This window comes from Rattus norvegicus, chromosome 2 (genome assembly GCF_021556685.1).
Source record: "Rattus norvegicus strain SHRSP/BbbUtx chromosome 2, alternate assembly SHRSP_T2T, whole genome shotgun sequence".
Lineage (NCBI taxonomy): Eukaryota > Metazoa > Chordata > Mammalia > Rodentia > Muridae > Rattus > Rattus norvegicus.
This window is the reverse complement of record NC_141535.1, coordinates 184,713,098-184,732,951: the sequence shown is the minus strand read 5'-3', so window position 1 is coordinate 184,732,951 and position 19,854 is coordinate 184,713,098. Positions and strand designations below refer to the sequence as shown.

Genomic DNA, 19,854 nt, shown 5'->3' with positions numbered 1-19,854 from the left:
ATGCTGCGAGCCCCGTTGGTGCGTGCTAGGAACTGAACTCAAATCTCTCAGAATTATTTTGATAATTTTCTGTTTCTTTTTGACATTTTCTTTTTTCAATTTAGTATTATTTTTTTTACTATTATAGGTGTTTTGCCCTCATGTGTTTCTGAGCCCACCATATGGGTGGCTGAGTCCTCTAGAAAAGCAGCCAGTTCTCTTAACTGCTGAGCCATCCATCCTTCCTCTATCCACCCTTCTTTTTTTTTCTGGTTATTTTTAATTTGAAACTTTAGATTCAAGTTGTCTGGTATTATCAAGCAGACTTGCAGAGATTAACAGTGGTGTTTTGCAGAATAACTAGAAGCCAGTCCTTCCAGTATCTCTTTGTCCATAAACATTTGAAGGATAGGGGCTTTTTTTTTTTTTTTTTTTTTTTTTTTTAGTATTAGTATATGTGTGTATGAGTGTGTGTGTACTTGCCCTTGGCTGCATGTAGAGGTCAGGGAACAACCTTGGGAGTGGCTTTTAGCCTCTTTACTTATCTGACTTTTTATGTGGGTTCTAGGGGACAACTCAGGTTGTCAGGCCTGTCCACAGAGACAGCATGAGTTTTTACCTTCAGAGTTTTCTACCAGCCCCCATGGTTCCCTTTCTCAAAGAAGAGTCTCTAATATATATTTGTATAGGTTTGTGTAAGATTATAGGTTATCCCAAAGTAAATACTTAAGATATTTTGATATAGAAGATGGCACTTATTTTTATATTGTTTTCTAGGTGGCAGTGGTAGCTGCTACAACTGTTGCTTCTCCTCCTAAAGATTTTTTAAAAATTATTTTTGTTTCATATGTATTGGTGTTTTGCCTGCATATATGTCTTGTCAGTGTGAGGGTGTCATGTCCCCTGGAGTTACAGACAGTCGTGAGCTGCTGTGTGGGTACTGGGAAGTGAACTGTGGTTCTCTGGAAGAACACCCAGTTCCTAACCACTGAGCTATTTCTCCAGCCCCATAAAGATTCTTACTTATTTTAAATTATGTGTGTATGTGTCAGTGTGTGGACATGTTCATGTGAATGTCTGAAGCATCAGATCCTCTGGAACTTGATTAGCCATCTCTCCAACCTTGTCGGACGTGTTATTAATTAATATTTTTATACTTCTCTCTCGTGTGTGTGTGTTGGGGCTGTCAAAGAATAAATAGGTCATTTCCTTCTCTACTGTGTTGGTCTTAAGGATTGAACTCAGGTTGGCAGGTACCTTTATTAACTCTAGGCATTTCTTCTCACTTTTTATCCTTCTAACTTATTTTTTTTTTAAGATTTATTCATTTTATTATATGTAAGTACACTGTAGCTGTCTTCAGATACACCAGAAGAGGGCATCAGATCTCTTTACAGATGGTTGTGAGCCACCATGTGTTTGCTGGGAATTGAACTCAGGACCTCTGGAAGAGTAGTCAGTGCTCTTAACCGCTGAGCCACCTCTCCAGCCCCTAACTTATTTTTGTAGCTTAGAGCAGTGACTTTGTTACGAGCTTGCATTGATGTGTGTTTGGGTGGTTGGTGGTGGTTTGTTGGGTGGGTGGTTGAGCACTGTAATGCCGGAATGTTGTAAAAAAAAAAAAAAGAGAGAGAATGACCCTGAACTTTCTGTGTGTGTCTCTTTAATTTGCAATATACAGATTATATTTCTTGTGCTGTAGAGATGGCTCAGCAGTTAAGAGCACTGGCTGTTTTTCCAGAGGACTCAGATTCAATTCCCAGCAACCACATGGAGATTCACAACTGTCTGTAATTCTAATTTTAGGAAATTCAGTACCTTCATCTGGCCTACATGGGCAAGAGGCATGCACATGGTATACAAATGAACATGCAGTCAACACATCAATATATAAAAATAAATCAGGGGTTGGGGATTTAGCTCAGTGGTAGAGCGCTTGCCTAGCAAGCGCAAGGCCCTGGGTTTAGTCCCCAGCTCCGAAAAAAAAAAAAAGAAAAGAAAAATAAATCAATCTTAAACCGGGTGGTAGTGGTATACACTACTACCCACTTTTAATGCTGGTATTTTGGAGGTAGTCAGGCAAATCTCTGAATTTGAGGCCAGAGGGAGTTCCAGGACAGCCAGGGCTACACAGAGAAACTCTGTCTCAAAAAACCAACAGCAACAACAACAAAAATCAGTCTTAAAAAACAAAACTGTGGGGCTGGAAAGATGGCTCAGCAGTGAAGGGCTCTGATTGCTCAGGCCTTCGGTTCAAATCCCAATATCTACATGGTAGCTTGTAATTGTAAAGCCAAGATCTGACACTCTCACATAGGCATACATGCAAACAACATCAGTGCACATAGAATAAAGGTAAATAGATTTAAAAGATTTAAAAATAATTAAAATAAAAACCATGCAACTTATAAAAGGTTTATCTGATCTTCAAGAAAAACTAATCAAGTCAAGCTGATACCAGCATGTATACATGGTCATTTTTGATGACTTTTTATATATATAAATAAGTAGGGTTAGGGATTTAGTTCAGTGGTAGCGCTTGGGCCCTGGGTTCGGTCCCCAGCTCCGAAAAAAAAGAAAAAAAAAGTAAATTTATAATTGCTTTCAAGTATGTTGTACATTTTTTCATTTTATTCTTATGTATGAGTCTTTTGCCTGAATGCATGTCTGTGTGCCACATGTGTACACTGCCTACAGAGGCCAAATGAGATTATCAGTCCTGTGGGACTGGGGTTGCAGATGGTTGTGAGCTGCCCTATGAGTGCTAGGACTCAAACCCAGGGCCCTTGAAAGAGCCATCTCTTTAGCCCTTCTATGTTTTTTAAAAACAACCTCTTTTCTACTCAATAATTTCCTGTGGAGCTGGGTGTAGTGGGTCACATCTGTAATCCCATGTTTTGAAAAACTGAGGAGGCATAATGTTCAAAGGTTCAAGACTAGACTAGACTGAAAGACTGTCAAATTTTTAAAATTTCTATTAGAATTTGCTATGTAATCTATAAGCATGCATTTAAAAATAATGCTTATTTTATATAAAATAATGGTTATATATAGTATTCCATTTTAAACTACCCTGTGACTTTTTATCCTTGTTTACTGTGATTTTCCCAAAACAGTACCTGTACATTTATACCTATTCTGTACAATACTACAGTAAATATCTTTGTATGTGCACCCATATAGAAGCCTATACGAGGAATAGTTTAGATCTGAAAAATTCTTCCATTTGAAATCACGGGAAACTTAAATGATTTGGAGTAGATTTTTTTTTTTTTTTTTTTTTTTTTTTTGGTTCTTTTTTTTCGGAGCTGGGGACCGAACCCAGGGCCTTGCGCTTCCTAGGCAAGCGCTCTACCACTGAGCTAAATCCCCAACCCCTGGAGTAGATGTTTTGTAGCTGCAGGGATTTTTGTTGTTTTGTTTTGAGAGAACAGGGTTTCTGGCTATTCCAGAACTCACTCACTCTGTAGACCAGGCTAGCCTTGAACTCAGAGTTCCACCTACCTCTGACTCCTAAATGCTGGGATTAAAAACATGCCAGACGGGGTTGGGGATTTAGCTCAGTGGTAGAGTGCTTGCCTAGCAAGCGCAACGCCCTGGGTTCGGTCCCAGCTCTGAAAAAAAGAAAAGAAAAAAAAAAATGCCAGACCACTGTCTGGCAACTACTGGAAATTTTGTGCTAGAACGACATCTCTTGGGTCAGAGGAACTTCACCGTGGTGCTGGAAACTGAGCACCATGCTATACTTAAGAGTTTTATTAATGTGATTATGTTTAGTCTACTGTAAGCAACTAGAACTCCAAAAGTGATAACTTTATGTTTTCCCTTACTAGGTTTCAGCTTTCTGTGCTGTGGGGTCCGCCGTAAGAGAGGTAGCTCTGATGTGTGTCTGTGCTGAAGGTGCATGAGCTCCTTGCAGTAGCTAGCAGCCTGGCTGGCTCTTCTGTAGCAGCTGTACTAGTGCCTGGGTCCTTTGTCAGAACAATGCTGTCTTGTCTTAGCATGGACGTGGACTCCTTCTCAGTTCTGTTTCAATAAATTAATTAGTCCCAGCTTTTTTTTTTTTTTTTTTTTTAAAGATTTATTCATTTATTATATATAAGTACACTGTAGCTGTCTTCAGATACACCAGAAGAGGGCATCGGATCTCTTTACAGGTGGTTGTGAGCCACCATGTGGTTGCTGGGAATTGAACTCAGGACCTCTGGAAGAGTAATCGGGTGCTCTTAACTGCTGAGCCATCTCTCCAGCCCGTTTTTGTTTTTTTTAATTCAGGGGTTTTTTTTTTTTGTTTTTTGTTTTGTTGTTGTTGTTGTTTTTTGTTTTTTTGTTTTTTTATGTTGTACTTCTCATTTCTCTTGACTTTTTTCCCATTCTGTAGGTAGGGGTATAAAGTATATGGTTATACCTGAGCATGGTGTCTCATACCTTTAATCCCAGTGCTCAGGAGGGGAAGGCAGAATTGCCTTAAGTTCAGGACCAGCTTGAGCATACGTGAATTACAGGTGGAGCTGAACTACAGAGTAAGATCTTGATTTAAAAAAAAAAAAAGAAAACCAAAAAACCCAAACAAGTAGTTTTAGTAATTGACAGTGATAATTGATAATGTTTCTAGAGAAGTTACTGCAAGTTCTGTGTGTCGTAACTCTTAAAACAGCTTTGTGGAGATGCATGGTGCAATTTCTGTGACTTCTTTTTGATGGGTGTGGGGAGGGGTTTGCAGGAGACTCACCTCAGCCTATAGATTTGAATACACTCCATGAAAATAGTTTGCATTACCTCCAGGCCCTATTTCTACATATTATAGAGGAAGTAACGACCTAGAGCAGATTAGTCAAACAAATGTTTAGTTCTGTTGAGACCTAGCAGGTCTAGATGCCTGATTATAAAGCCCGTGTTATTTTCTCTCTGTTCTTTTTTGTTTTTCTTTTCTGAGCACATATTCTTTCTGTGTTGTTTCTGCCCCCGCTAGTCTATTTTTTCTGGTACTGAGGATCAAACCTACCTAGTGCCTTGAACACTGAAGAGGAACAGCTAAATTCTCTGCTCTCCCCTTGCTAATCTTTTAAGTCACTATGTGAACTAACTTGGCTGTAAACTAGATACTTCTTGCTGAATGTATTGTCTGAGCCAGAAGTTCTTGATGGAGGAGAGAATAGCACAGAAAAAAAACTTAGTCTTTCTTATTTCCTTCAAAAGCATCAAGATCCTGAGTTCTTGCAAGCATAGTATGGGAATTGTTAGTCATTCTTTCAGAAACTAGTTTAGAAGTTAACATGTAATTTTAAAAAATGATGTACTTATTTTTATTTTATGTGTATGGTGCTTTCTTGCATGTCTTTCTATGTACCGCTTGTATGTTTGGTGCTCATGAAGGCCAGAAGAGCTGTAGTTACAGATGGTTGTGAGCCACCAAGTGGATACTGAGAATTGAATCAGGTCCTCTGGAAGAACAGTCAGGGCTTAACTGCTAACCCATCTCTCTAGCTCTGATAACATACATTTTGCCAAGAATTAATAACTAAATCTTATAGACAAGTACAATATGTCTAAAAGAAACTTGTTGAAGCCTTCTTTTGGTCTTAATATAAACTCAGCAGTGAAAAGCCATGCTGTTTTGTTAAAAACTTTTGTTTATTAAAATGTATTGTGTGAGTGAGAGAGCTTACTGCTGGACTCTAATGTTCTATTTTGTTTTTTGGTTCTTTTTTTCGGAGCTGGGGATCGAACCCAGGGCCTTGCGCTTCCTAGGCAAGCGCTCTACCACTGAGCTAAATCCCCAACCCCTAATGTTCTATTTTGTTACAAAAGGCTCTCAGTCTGTAGCTAATTGGGACCTTTGATCTTTTTCTCCTGTCTCAGACTCTCAGGGATGGGATCGTGGCATGTGCTATTACTCAGACCTCAGAGGCCTTTTCTGAATGTTTCTTTCTTTTTTTTAATAAAATAATATTAACCCTGACCATGGCGGTGCATGCCTTTAATCCCAGCACTTGGGAGACAGAGGCAAGCAGATCTCTGAGTTCAAGGCCAACCTGGTCTACAGGGTGAATTATGGGACAGTCAAGGCTATACAGAGAAACCCTGCCTTGAAAAAAACAACTGTTATTGGTTATTGGTTTACTGCCTTGAAAGTGAACAGATAGCTTTCATTTGTGGCAAGAGGAAAGCTAAGTCTTCACAAATGAGTCTATGCAAATGAGTCCTCTTTATGTTATTTCATTTTTTTTAGTTTTTGAGATAGGATCTCTCTATGTGGCCCTGTTTGTCCTGGATCGTTCTGTGTGGGCCAGTCTGGCCTTGAGCTTGGGGAGATCCACCTAATTCTGCCTGCTGAGTGTTGAGATAAAAGACGTGAACCACCAAGCTGGACTCTATTTATTTTTATGTGAAAGTCTTGCTATTTAGTCCTTCACTGGCCTAGAACTATGCATCCTACGCTGGCCTGGAACTCATTGCAGTCCTGCTTCAGAAGCCTTTCAAGTGCTGGAAATTATTAGTGTGTACCAACAGGCCCAACTTTTTTGTTGTTGACATTTCATTTTTTTGAGATAATGTCTATTTAATCTTGCCTTCCCCACCTCCACACTGATTTCTTTTGAGATAGGGTCTCACTGTGTAAGTCTGTGTTGAACTCACAGAGATCCACTTGCCCCTCCCCCTAATGATGCTAGGATCAAAGACTAAGCCCAACTTTGCTGTATGTGAACTCTTTTTTTGGTGTTCTTTTATAGTGGGCTCTCTAGCTGCTTTAGAACTCCTATGTAACACAGATTAGAACCTTTGTCTCTGCTTCTCAGGATGGTAGTACCACAGCTTTCTTCCCTCTCTCTTCCCTCCCCAATTTTTACTTCTTCCCACTAGCTTCTTGCTTTTGCTTTGCTCATTTCCATTCCTCTCCCTCCAAACCTACCTCCTCTCTAACCTGGAATGTCTAAAATAACTTCAGTTCTCCTACAATTCCGTTGACAAACACTTGAGGACATATTTCTGTAGACCTGGGTGTAGTGCTGCAAGCCCGCAGTTCCACCTAGTGGGAGGTAGGTAGAAGAGGATTGGGAACTCAAGTTCATCCTTGCCTACCTAGTGAATTGGAGGCCATTCTAGTTTTCAGAAGGCCTCAAAAACTAAAGGGTTGGGGGGAGTATTTCTAGAGATTACAAGAAGTCTTTTTTTGGGGGGGTGGAAGGTTATAACATAATCATAGTATTACTGTTATAGCTAAAACAATAGTTGTGACTAGAAATGTAGTTCACTGATAGAACATTTATTGTGTTTGCTTGTGTGAGGGCATGTGCTACAGCACATGTGTACGGAGGTTACAGGACAAGAGCCAGTTCTTCTCTTACAGGGATTTCAGAGATTGAATTCAGGCCATTAGGCTTTGGCAAGTGCCCTCTAAGCAGTCTTCCCAGCCCTGAAGCCTTCAGTTTGTTCTCCTGTACTGTGAAAGAACAAAACAGACAAACAAACAAACAAAAACCAACAACAAAAAACACTTAATAAGAAGAAATAATATTTAAATTTTCCCTCTTAAGGGTTCTATCTACATATAAAAATTCTTACTGCATTTGTCTTTGTGGGAGAGGGTGTTGTCTGTCATGGCACACTTACAGAGATCAAAGGAAAATTTGGAGGTGTCCTCTCCACCATATGTCCTGGAATCAGAATCAGATGTAGGTGGCAAGCACCTTCACCTACTGTTCATTTGCTGGCCCTTTTGTTTTTCCAGTCAGCATCTAAACAAGTTTAGGTAAGGTAAATGTAGTTGGGTAAATATCTTGTAAATCTTAAATTAAATAACCCCTATTCTTGTAGTAAGAGCCAGATGACTTTATTTGTAAGCTTTCAAAGCTTTATACAAATAGACAGGTGGTGTTGTATGAACTTGTAGAGCAGTCAGTACTCAGGAAGTGGAGGCAGGATAATAGGATGATTAGATATTTAATATTATCCTTACTGTGTGTTGGATAAGGGTTTGAGGGCCAGCCTAGGCTATGTGAGGCCCTGTCTCTCTCTCTGTCTCTCTCTGTGTGTCTCTCTGTCTCTGTCTCTCTCTTTCTCTCTGTCTCTCTCTCTCTCTCTCTCTCTCTCTCTCTCTCAAGACAGGTGTTTTCTGTATAGCCTTGGCTATCCTGGAACTTACCAGGCAAACCTTGAACTCACTAGATCCACCTGCTTCTACCTCCAGAGTGCCAGGACTAAAGACATGTGCCACCTAGCCTGGCCTGAGCTACTATATTAAAAACATAAACTTAAAAATGGTATCATATTGGGGTTGGGGATTTAGCTCAGTGGTAGAGCGCTTGCCTAGCAAGCGCAAGGCCCTGAGTTCGGTCCCCAGCTCCAAAATAAATAAATAAATAAATAAATGAATGAATGAATGAATGAATGGTATCATATTGCTGTAAGTGTGTTGTTCATGGAGAGAAATAGTTTTTTAAAAATTGTTAGAGTTGGGCTGGAGAGATGGCTCAGAGGTTAAGAGCACTGAGTGCTCTTCCAGAGGTCCTGAGTTCAATTCCCACCAACCAGCAGCCACATGGTGGCTCATAGCCATCTGTAATGGGATCCGATACCCTCTTCTGGTGTGTCTGAAGACAGCTACAGTGTGTTCACATACATAAAATAAATAAATCTTTAAAAAAAAATTGTTAGAGTTAGTGCCAAAGAGGTAGTCTGTTGGTGCCTGAGTGAAGTAGAAGAAAATGGAAGTAATTCAGCATTTATCTGGGCCTGCGATATGTAGCTCTGTGTCAGAATATCTGGTTAATATGCACAAGGCCCTGGCTTTACTACCCAGTGCTTGCTTTGTTTTTTGTTTTTTGGGGTTTTTGTTTGTTTGTTTGTTTTTTAAATCAGGAAAGACAATAGACTGCCCAGGACTTACTTTATAGCATTTATAGACAAATTATCAGCCAATATACCATACACATGCCATCAGGTGATATATCCTCATCTGGGCTACATTTCCAAGTATGGACTGTGATAGTGTGAATATTTAATTAAAGAGACTTCAGAGTTTATCTTAGATGGGGGAGGGAAGGTCTCAAAATCCTGAGAAGAAAAATCTCCCTTTAAATAGGAGAGTTAATCTTAGTGTCAGAACTCATCTGACTTATATTAGACTTCTTTCCTATAAAGAAATGTATGGATTATGGCTGTGAATTATAAGATAATGTATACTGAAGATGTTGTTTGTTTTCTTTTCAAGTAAGGGTTTCTCTGTGTAGCCCTGGCTGTTAAGGAACTTGCTTTGTAGACCAGGCTAGACTTGAACAGGAACTTGCCTGCCTTTGCCTTCCTCTGCCTGCCCCTGCCTCCCAATTGCTGGGATTAAAGATATATGCTGCCACTACACAGCTACTGAAGGTATTTTCAACAAATGCTAGGAAAAAAATCTCTGACCAACAATAGTCTATTATTTGTATGAGATGATGTCATGTGGTTCAGGCTCTCCTTGAATTTACTCTGTAACCTAACATAACCTTGCCTCCATTTTCAAAGTACTGGAATTTTTTTATTTTTTATTTTTCTTATTTATTTATTTTATGTATGAGTACACCGTATCTGTCTTCACACACACCGGAAGAGGGCATCAGATCCCATTACAGATGGTTGTGAGCCACCATGTGTTTGCTGGGAATTGAACTCAGGACCTCTGGAAGAGTAGTCAGTGCTCTTAACCGCTGAGCCATCTCTCCAGCCCCAAAGTACTGGAATTAGAAATGAGCACTGCCAGTCCCCCAGGCATGCTCCCATCCCCAAGTTCTGGGAAACAAATCTAGGTCTTATATATTCTAGCAAGATTTCTCTCCCAGACTGATGTTCTGGTTTTATCTGTGGAGGTAAATCTTACTATTATTTTGTTTGAGCCTAGATTTACTCAAATCTAGCATACTTTGAGCTTGAACTAGCAATGCTTTGATAATCCTCCCACCCCAGTCTCTGAAGTGCTAGAACTGTAGGTATAAGCTGCCACACTGAGCTCCTTGGATATCTGTTTGTCTCTTGGACTCTTCCTCTTTCTGCCATGGTGTCACTGAGACTTTTTGTGACAGTTAAATATTTTAAGAGTTGCCAGTCATGGTGGTGCATGACTTTAATCCCAGCACTCAGGAGGCAGAAGCAGGTAGATCTCTGAGTCCGAGTTCTAAGCCAGTCGGGTCTACAGAGCGACTTCCAGGATAGCCAGAGCTACACAAGAGGAACCATGTCTTGAAAACAAACAAACAACAACAAAAAAGATGTTAACACAGGGCTGGTGAGATGACTCAGTGGATAAAGCACAAATGTATTAACCTGACCTTGATCTGTAGAATCCACATAGGAAGAAGAAGTGACTGCCACAGGTATGCTTACTCACTTGACAGACATACCAAACATGTAATCATAAATTACAAAAAGAGAATGTGACCAAATGAGTTAGAAAGGTGATTGTAATTAAAATGGAGCATACATCAGATCCTTGTGGAACAGGAATAAAGAGCTTTTAAAAAGTGCTGTTGTCCAGGGGATGACTCAGCTGGTGCAGGCACTAGCTGTGCAAGCCTCAGTACTCAAGCTTATATCTGGATGTGCTGATTCACTTCTGTAATGCCAGCAAGGAAGGGGGTGGAGACAGGGGACTCAGAGAAGGCTAATGAGCCAGGAACCACGGCGTAAGCAGCAAAGAGGCAGAAAGGAGATAAGTGAACAATAAAGATGGAAGGCAAAACCCGTTCTTCACAGTTGTCCTCTGCACGGGGCTGTGGCACACAGATGTTTACATGAGTGAGGTGCACACATGCACCACAATAAGTAAATTTTAAATGAGCTTTTTCTAAAAAAGTACTGTAAAAAAGGATTTGGTATTCGTGCCATTAGTTTGTGACCATGTTTAGGTTGATTGATGTAAACTTTTGTAAGTTCAGTAGAGACTTTGTGATTATGTTTATATGTGCTTAAGATTTTTCATTGTTTTTTGTTTTGTTTTGTTTTTTAAGCAGCAGCATCTGGAATCAAGAGAGGCACAGTATCTGAGGTAAGTTTCATATTGATCACTGTTTGCTCAAAGTGTAATTCTGACTTAGGAGAATGTCTATCCAGGTGTGTCCAGGTGATGTCCAGGATGTCACAGTCCATTGCTGTCATCTATAGAGGTCACACTTGAGTTACAAAAAGGAAGAAAATGCCAAAGTATCTCATGGTATTTTAAGTAAGATAATGATTTTATGCTGGGCTATATTCAGAGTTATCTTGGGTCATATGCATCTGTGGGTTAGACTTGGCTATCTCTTTATGTCTTAAAAAGTAGATAGGGTGTGTGTATGTGTGTGGGGGGGGTTGACACTTTTAAAAGTTTATTTCATGTTTATGAGTACACTGTCACTGTCTTCAGACACACCAGAAGAGGGCATTGGATCCCATTATCCCATTACAGATGGTTGTGAGTCACCATGTGGTTGCTGGGAACTGAACTTGGAGAAAGGATCAGTGCTCTTAATCGCTGAGCCATCTCTCCAGCCCTTATTTGACATTTTCAAAGAAAAATATGTACAACTGCTTTAAAAGACTAATATTCTTATGTTAAATACAGCAGTAGTTAAAAATATACAGATAACTGTGGACTAGACTCCAGGACTTAGTGTATAAATCATACTGTGCAGAAAAGTTTTAAGACTTTTTACTTTTTGGATTTGTTAAGATCAGTGTGTGAGGCCTCTGATCTGTACTAGCTATCTGGGGTCATCATCTGGGACCTTTGCAGGATCTCTGCCTGTATTGTAGTGTAAGGTAACTTGGGACTTTGGGCAGTCTTCTTGCCTCAGCCTTCCAAATTGTAGGCTAGCAGATGTGCACCTCTTTCCTCTATCTTCAGTTTGCTATGCTTTTCCCACATGGAGGGTTCCTAGCCCTGCTCTAAGTTCTGCCTCACTCCTGTAATGTGTGTTGGAGTACTCAGGAAGTTGACCTAGCATTTTTTTTCTGAGATTTCAGTCTTTTTTCTTAGAATATCTTTCAATTTCTTGTTTTGATATTATGTTAGAACCAAGATGGGACTTGAACTGCTGATCATTCTACCTCCAGCCTCCCAAGTATTGACTGGGCTTATAATTGGCGGCCATTTCCACTAGACCTGTCTTCTGGCTTCCTAACCTGATGAAGAGTAGCTTTGTGTTTGTTACAATGCAGAATTGACTCCTGGGAATATCTAGTTAGATTTTGATCTGATGATTTTATTCCTCTCATATTTCTGGCTCTGTTATGTGGGCGGAATACAGAGTCATACTGTGTACTTGGGAATCTCGTCAAGTCTGGTGCGGTGGCTCCTCCTGTAAAGACATTTTAGGTTTTTTGTTTCTTTCTTTCTGTTTTTTGTTTTTTTGAGATATGATTTCTCTGTGTAGTTCTGTCTGTCTTGAGATATGATTTCTCTGTGTAGTTCTGTCTGTCTTGAACTTGCTCTGCTGTCTAGGCTGGCCTCCAACTCAGGGAGATCTACTTACCTCTCCCTCCTGAGTGCTGGGATTAAAGCTTGTGCCATCACCACTTGGTTAGCATTTTGGTTTTTTCGAGACAGGGACTCTCTCTTGTGTCTCTGAATTATCCGGAACTCTTAGACTAGGTTGCCTCTCTTTCCCATATTCTGGGAATAATGTGTGTGGTCTACACCTGAAAAGAGAGTAAAGGAGTTTTCTGCCAATCCTGAGGACCACACCATGGAAGAGGAGAACCAACTCCTGCAAGTCGTCCTTTGACCCTCCTCTCCAACAAATAATGTAATAAGACATGATTTTTAAAAATCTTTTCGGAGGGCTCAGTGACTAAGAGCCTTGACAACACACAGCACCCACACATGTCAGCTCAAGCCTCCGTCTAGTTCCAGGCGACCCGCACCCTCACACAGGCAAAACACTAATGCACTAAGTAAGTCTTTGCAAATCTCTTTAAAGTACTCAAGTTTCTGACTCAGAAAAGCCATTTTATTGCCTCAGGCTTTTAATGCTTTGTTTATAGAATTACTTATATTGCTGGTGGCTAGATCAGTTCTAGGGGTAAATTCATTTTAAATAGAATTCTGCTTGAGTTGAAGGTTAGACGGGTAATGGTTTCTCAGGGAAACTTAATAGAAAATAAAGATGAGCCTTTCAAAGTTACTGTGATTGTTACTGTTATTGTTGTTATTATTAGAGACAGGGTCTCACTTTGTACACCAGATTGGCCTGGAGATCACAGAGCTACTTCCCCTGCCTCTGCCTCTGCCCCTGCCCTGAGTGCTAGAATTAAAGGTGTGCTTCACCATTTTCTACAGGAGGGCAGAGGCAGAGGAAAATTCTAGTTCAGGGATACCTAGTAAGAATTTGTCTTTAAAAACAAAACAAAACAAAAAACATATGTCAAATAACTAAAGAATAATCATCTTGTTAGGTTCCTGAGTGCTAGGATCACACATGTATGCAACTTGATACTTGGCTCTTTGTTTTGCTTTCATGGATGGTGTTTAACCTTTTTTCCTTAAGTGTCTATGCCTGCTCTCTTGTTTGCTTGATTTCTTTCTCTCCCTCTCCCCCTCCCCGCTCCCCTCTCTTTTGGCAGGGTATCTTTGTGTAGTCCAGCTGTCTTGAACTCGGCCTGGTTCCACGTTTTGAATTATTTTAACTTTATGGATTTCATTTCATGTATATGGATGTATATGTATATGCCTACAGTGTGTGCATGTGCACCACATGCGTGCCTGGTTCCCATGGGGTCCCTGGGACTAGAGTTACAGATGGTTGTGAACTGCTAGGTGGGTGCTGGCACTTAAGCTTAGGTCCCCCAGAGAGCAGCTGATATTCTTAATCACTGAGTCATCTCCCTACTGCTTAGTTTGTTTTCCAGTGGTGGGGGTTGTTTATTTTTCTTGTGTGGATGTTTTGTTTGCATGTATGTATGTACTGTGTGCATGCCTGCTACCCAAAGAGGACTTCAGATCCCTGGAACAGGAATTACAGATGCTGCTTGTAAGCCTGAGTCTTCTGCAAGAACAACAAGTGTTCTTAACAACTGAGCCATCTTTCTCAATTTTTTAAAATTAATTTATTTATTTTATATATATTGACTACTCTAGCTGTTCAGATACACCAGAAGAGGACATCAGATCTCATTACAGATGGTTATGAGCCACCATGTGGTTGCTGAGAATTGAACTCAGGACCTCTGGAAGAGCAGTCAGTGCTCTTAATCACTGAGCCATCTCTCCAGCCCCCTCAATTATTTTTATATACTATCACTATAGCAATTTATCATTTTATGTGGGAATGAGAACACTATCTTTTGGGGCTTTTGAGACTGTCTCAACTATGTACCACAAGTTAACATTTGGCTTGCTTTGTCTCCTAAGTTAGCCTTGTATTAACAATCCTTTTAACTCATCCTCTCAAATGCTGGGGTTATAGGTGTGTACCACTACCTGGCCAATATTAATCTTAATTTTTTTTAGGGACCTTATGCCTCTCTCATGCCTGTCAAGAAAATAGGCCATCGAAGTGTTGATTCCTCTGGAGAGACTACATACAAAAAGGTGAGTCTGGACAACCTGGGTGAATCTCCTTACTTTGGGAATAAGCTAAAGGCAACACTGTTACCATATTGGGTTTTGTTTGTTTGTTTGTTTGTTTGTTTGTTTGTTTTGAGAGAGTTTCTCATTTTATCATAGGCTGACCTAGAACTCTCTGTAGTTTTTCTTCCTCAGCCTTCCACGTGCTGAGATTACAGGGATGAGTCACCATGCTTGGCCAGTTTCTTTGATTCTGTTCTCTATAAGCAGTGGTTTTTCTTGTTTTGTTTCATTTGAGCCATGACCTTGGCAGTCCTGGAATTCCCTATGTAGTCCATGCTGTCTCAGACCCACAGAGATCTATAATGGGTCTTAATACTTTGTGGGTTCTTTTTTCACCCTTTATTCCCCCCACTCTACCCCACTCCCATTTCACCCCATCGCTAGACAGAGAAAGAAGGGGAGAAGGAAGAGAGAGATCCCTGATGGATTTCTTTCCTTTTGTTCTGTCTTTAACTCCAGCTACTAGGAGACTGCAAACCAACCCCCTGAACAACCAGCAGTCCCACCTCAGGGGCCTAGCATTTATACCCCCCCCCCCCCAAAGGTCTAGAATCCCAAGTCACACAAGATCCCATTACAAATAGTTGTGAGCCACCATGTGGTTGCTGGGAATTGAACTCAGGACCTCTGGAAGAGTAGTCAGTGCTCTTAACCACTGAGCCATCTCTCCAGCCCCATAAATCTTTTTTTCTCCCCCCCCCCTTTTTTTTAAAATAAATCTTTTATAAAAAGAAAATAAAACAAAAATGTATGCACTACCATGCCCAGCCACTTTTCTTGAGTGGAAGAGAAATTAGATGTCATAATTAGATATTGCTGAGTTCTGAAAGGCCACTTTTTCTTTGCCACAGGAAAACTGGCTTTTTTTCTTCCTTTTTTCAGAGGAAGAAAATGCCTCAGGCTGATCTCAGATTCACTGTGGTATAGAGGATACCCTTGAATTCCTGTTCCCCTTGCCTCCATAGCCTGAGTTCTGAGATTTACAGCACAAACCAGGCCTACCTGGAATCCTCTTTCTCGTCCTCGTCCTCGTCCTCCTCCTCCTCCTCCTCCTCATCCTAGTCCTCCTCCTGTTTTTTTAGAGACAGGGTCTTATAAGATAGTGCAGGCTAGCCTTGAACTTGTTATGTGACATTGGATCTCTTGGAGCTTGAGTTACACCGTTTGCATGTTGTGGCTCTGGAAGAACAGCAAGTGCTCTTAACCCTTGAGTCATCCCTTGGGACCCAACTATTACCTCTTCTACATTGTCCCACTCAGAATTATGCTAATTTTCCTCTCCTTTTTTCCATGTTTTCTTTTTTCTTTCTTTCCTTTTTGGATTTTTGAGACACGGTTTCTCTTTGTAGCCCTGGCTGTCCTAGAATTTGCTCTTTAGACCAGAGCTGTTAGAGGCTGACCTCTGTCTCAGAGATTTGCCTGCTTCTGCCTCCTAAATGCTAGACTAAAGGTGTGTGCCACCACTGCCCATTGACTTTTTGTTTTTTTGCTATTTAGTATTATTTTTATTATTATAGGTGTGTTTTGCAGAGGCCAGAGATGGTGTTGGACCCCCTAACTGGAGTTACAGACACTTGTGAGCCCACCATACGGTGGCTGAGCCTTCTGTAAGAGCAGCCAGTTCTTTAAGCAGCTGAGCCATCCTTCATCCTTCTCTCACCCTTTTCTGTCCTGTCCTGTCCTGTCCTGTCCTGTCCTGTCCTGTCCTGTCCTGTCCTTTCCTTTCCTTTCCTTTCCTTTCCTTTCCTTTCCTTTCCTTTCCTTTCCTTTCCTTTCCTTCAAGTTTTCTGATTCTTAATTTAAAATTTTAGTTTCAAGTTGCCTGGTATTACCAAGCAAATTTGTAGGTATTAACAATGGTTTTTTTGCAGTGACTAGAAACCAGTCCTTCCAGTATCTTTTCCTCTACCCACACAACTTGGGGTGTTGCAAAGGACACACACACACACACACACACACGCACACACACACACACGCACGCACACACACATGCACATATACATGTGTACACATGTACCCCCATTCCTGCATTCCTGACCATGTTTTCTTTTTCAATAAAGGTGTTTTGTTTTGTTAACTACTTTCATTTTTCTTAGAAGAAACAGTTGTCCTTTTAGTGGGCTAGAGCTTCTATAACTATATAGTCATATCAGATTGTGAATTTTAGTTATATTCTTTATCGAATGAATCAAATGTTTGAAGGGCCCAGCTACCCCCAGGGCAGGTAGTAATAATACTAAGCTCTTCTCTGACAGGCCTGCACATATGGTCCTCTTTGCTGCTCTGAGTCTTCCGTGTTTTCTGCATTGTCCATAGGTTTAATTGCAATGTAGAGGACTGGGATAGTCTACATTCTATCCAACCTATTAGAAAGGCATTTGCTTTTTTTTTTTTTTTTTTTTTTTTCTTTTTTTCTTTTTTTCGGAGCTGGGGACCGAACCCAGGGCCTTTCAATTGCTAGGCAAGCCCTCTACCACTGAGCTAAATCCCCAAACCCGGCATTTGCTTTTAAGTGTTTCTTCTGTAGTTTTCCTCATGAATTTCATGGGTTTGGTTGCTTGGTTTAGTTTTCTAAGATCAGATGTGATGTAGCCCAAGGTGACCTAAATTTGTAAATTTCTTGTTTAACCACTTAATTGGTGAGATTCCAGGTCTGTGCCACCTTTTGTTTAGGGTTTTTGGTTTTGTTTTGTTTTTAGGGATTGGGGGGTTAAAATAGAGACAGAGTCTCTCTCTGGCCTTCAATTTAAGTCCCCTGTGTCATGCCTAGACTTTGGTTAGACTTGATACCAGAACATTTTTGTAATTTCTTTCCTGTTTCTTAGACAACTTCATCAGCCTTGAAAGGTGCCATCCAGTTAGGTATCACTCACACTGTGGGCAGCCTTAGCACCAAACCAGAGCGGGACGTCCTCATGCAAGACTTCTACGTGGTGGAGAGCATCTTCTTCCCCAGGTACAGAGGTCAACATCTCTGAGAATGTCCTAGACAATGTGACTTTAGCCTCAGGGCAGTTTTAAGGGTTCTAGTCTGACTAATTTAAGCTTGTCATCCCAAACCTTGTTGTAAATAGGATAATGATATTAGAGAATTTTGGCAGCACACTTTGCCCAATGCCTCTGGCCAGTGGAGTGTCTTGTATAACAAACAAAGGCTCATTTAGGCTAGTGAGCTGACACAGCAGCAAAGTGAAGTCTAACAGCCTGAGTTTGAGGCCCAGGACCTACTTGAGGGATGGTTGATGCCTTCAAGTCTTCCTCTGCCTTCAGCACATGTACCTGGCTTACCTGCATGCACGCACGCACACACACTCTCAAGCATGCATACACACTGAATAAATGTAATTAAAAGAATGTTTTCAGAGCTGGATAGATGGCTCAATGGTTTAGAGCACTTACTGCTCTTTCAGAAGACCTGAGTTCATTTCCTCGCACCCACATTATAGCTCACAACCACTTGTAAGGAAAGGATCAGACACTTTCTTCTGCCTTCCAAAAGCACCATGCACCCCAGGTATGGTGATACATACACACCTTTAATTATAGCACACAGGAGACAGAGACTGGTTCGAGGACAGCCTGGTCTACAAAGTGAGTTCAGGACAGCCAGAGGTATTAAACAGAAAACTTGTCTCCACAAAACAAACAAACAAACAAAAAAACCCAAAAGAGAATGAATGAAAGAGTACCAGGCATGTATATGGTACATAGAGATGCATGCAGGCAAAACAGCCACACACAGAACTAAAATTAGGTGAGTTTGGTGACACCTTTAACCCAGCATTAGTGAGGCAGAAGAAGGCTGAGTTCTGGGAATATAAGGCCAGCCAGGGCTACATAGTTGAGACTTTATCTCAAACAGAAATAAACTTTTGATTGACTTACTGCATTGGCTAGAAGCTAGTGTGAGTCTTGTGTCTTACTCTCCTGTGTTGTGCCTTCAACCCACACATTGATTCTTCTCTATCCCCATACATCTCTCAGGTGTGGTGGGCCACCCTTTCAGCATGTCTTGAGGGTGGATGTCATAGGGACTGGGGGCTGGCACATTAAGGTTTTCTTTATGTTTAACCCCTCAGTGAAGGCAGCAACCTGACACCGGCTCACCATTACAATGACTTTCGGTTCAAGACCTATGCACCTGTCGCCTTCCGTTACTTCAGAGAGCTATTTGGCATCCGGCCTGACGATTACTTGGTAAGTTTCTTTTTTTTTTTTTTTTTTTTTGGTTCTTTTTTTCGGAGCTGGGACCGAACTCAGCAGGGCCTTGCGCTTCTTAGGTAAGCGCTCTACCACTGAGCTAAATCCCCAGCCCCACTTGGTAAGTTTCTAATTGCACAACCTCTTATTCTAAGATCAGAGGAGTGTTACAAAAGGAATTTTCTTCTTCCGCCATCTTGCTTTAGTTTTTTTTTTAAGATTTATTCATTTATTATATATAAATATACTGTAGCTGTCTTCAGACACACCAGAAGAGGGCATCAGATCTCTGGAAGAGCAGTCGGTGCTCTGAACCGCTGAGCCATCTCTCCAGCCCCGCTTTAGTCTTTAAAATGGATGTGAATCTTCCTACTTTCTGTATGGGACAGGCACTGGCACGTTTGACTTTTAATGTCTTCTTTCATTTTCAGTACTCCCTTTGCAGTGAGCCATTGATTGAACTCTCCAATTCTGGAGCTAGCGGTTCCCTCTTCTACGTGTCCAGTGATGATGAATTCATCATTAAGACCGTCCAGCATAAAGAGGCAGAATTTCTGCAAAAATTGCTTCCAGGATACTACATGGTAAGTGAGGAATACTGGCAGAGGGGTGGTCCTCAGCAGAGCCAGTGATGGTGTTTTTTTTTTTTTTCCTCTCCAAGACAGGTCTCTCTGTGTCTACCTGTCTCTGTCTCTCAAGAGCTGTGATTAAAGGCATGTGCGGCCACCAGGCTGGGGTGCCAACTGGGAGTGAGAGCTTACTTAGAGGTTAAAATCAAGGCAGGGTTTTTGTTGGCAGTTTTGGATTTTGATACAGTGTCTCCAGTGCTGGCCTTCAACTACTGATCATGCATTTAGTCTTTGCCTCCCAAGTCCTGGGTTTATAATTATGTACCAGAACATTGGGTTTAAGTGGTACTGGCATTGAACCCTAAGCCTTTTTTTTTTTTCTTCTTCTTTTTTCTTTTTTTCGGAGCTGGGGACCTCGAACCCAGGGCCTTGCGCTTGTTAGGCAAGCGCTCTACCACTGAGCTAAATCCCCAACCCCGAACCCTAAGCCTTTTGAATGCTAAGCGGGCACTCTTTTCGTCT

At 41.0% G+C, this 19,854-nt stretch overlaps 1 protein-coding gene across 5 annotated transcripts in view; it reads left to right on the top strand.

Annotated features, from left to right (window-relative positions):
* Positions 1 to 19,854, top strand: part of Pip5k1a (phosphatidylinositol-4-phosphate 5-kinase, type 1, alpha) — a 43,202-nt gene that overhangs the window by 10,180 nt on the left and 13,168 nt on the right. Inside the window, 6 exon segments of one of the 5 annotated variants that reach the window (NM_001439690.1) lie at positions 3,813 to 3,851; positions 10,968 to 11,002; positions 14,444 to 14,524; positions 17,389 to 17,519; positions 18,643 to 18,760; positions 19,195 to 19,347. In NM_001439690.1, the coding sequence (NP_001426619.1) occupies positions 3,813 to 3,851; positions 10,968 to 11,002; positions 14,444 to 14,524; positions 17,389 to 17,519; positions 18,643 to 18,760; positions 19,195 to 19,347 (557 nt within the window). 5 annotated transcript variants of the gene reach the window in all.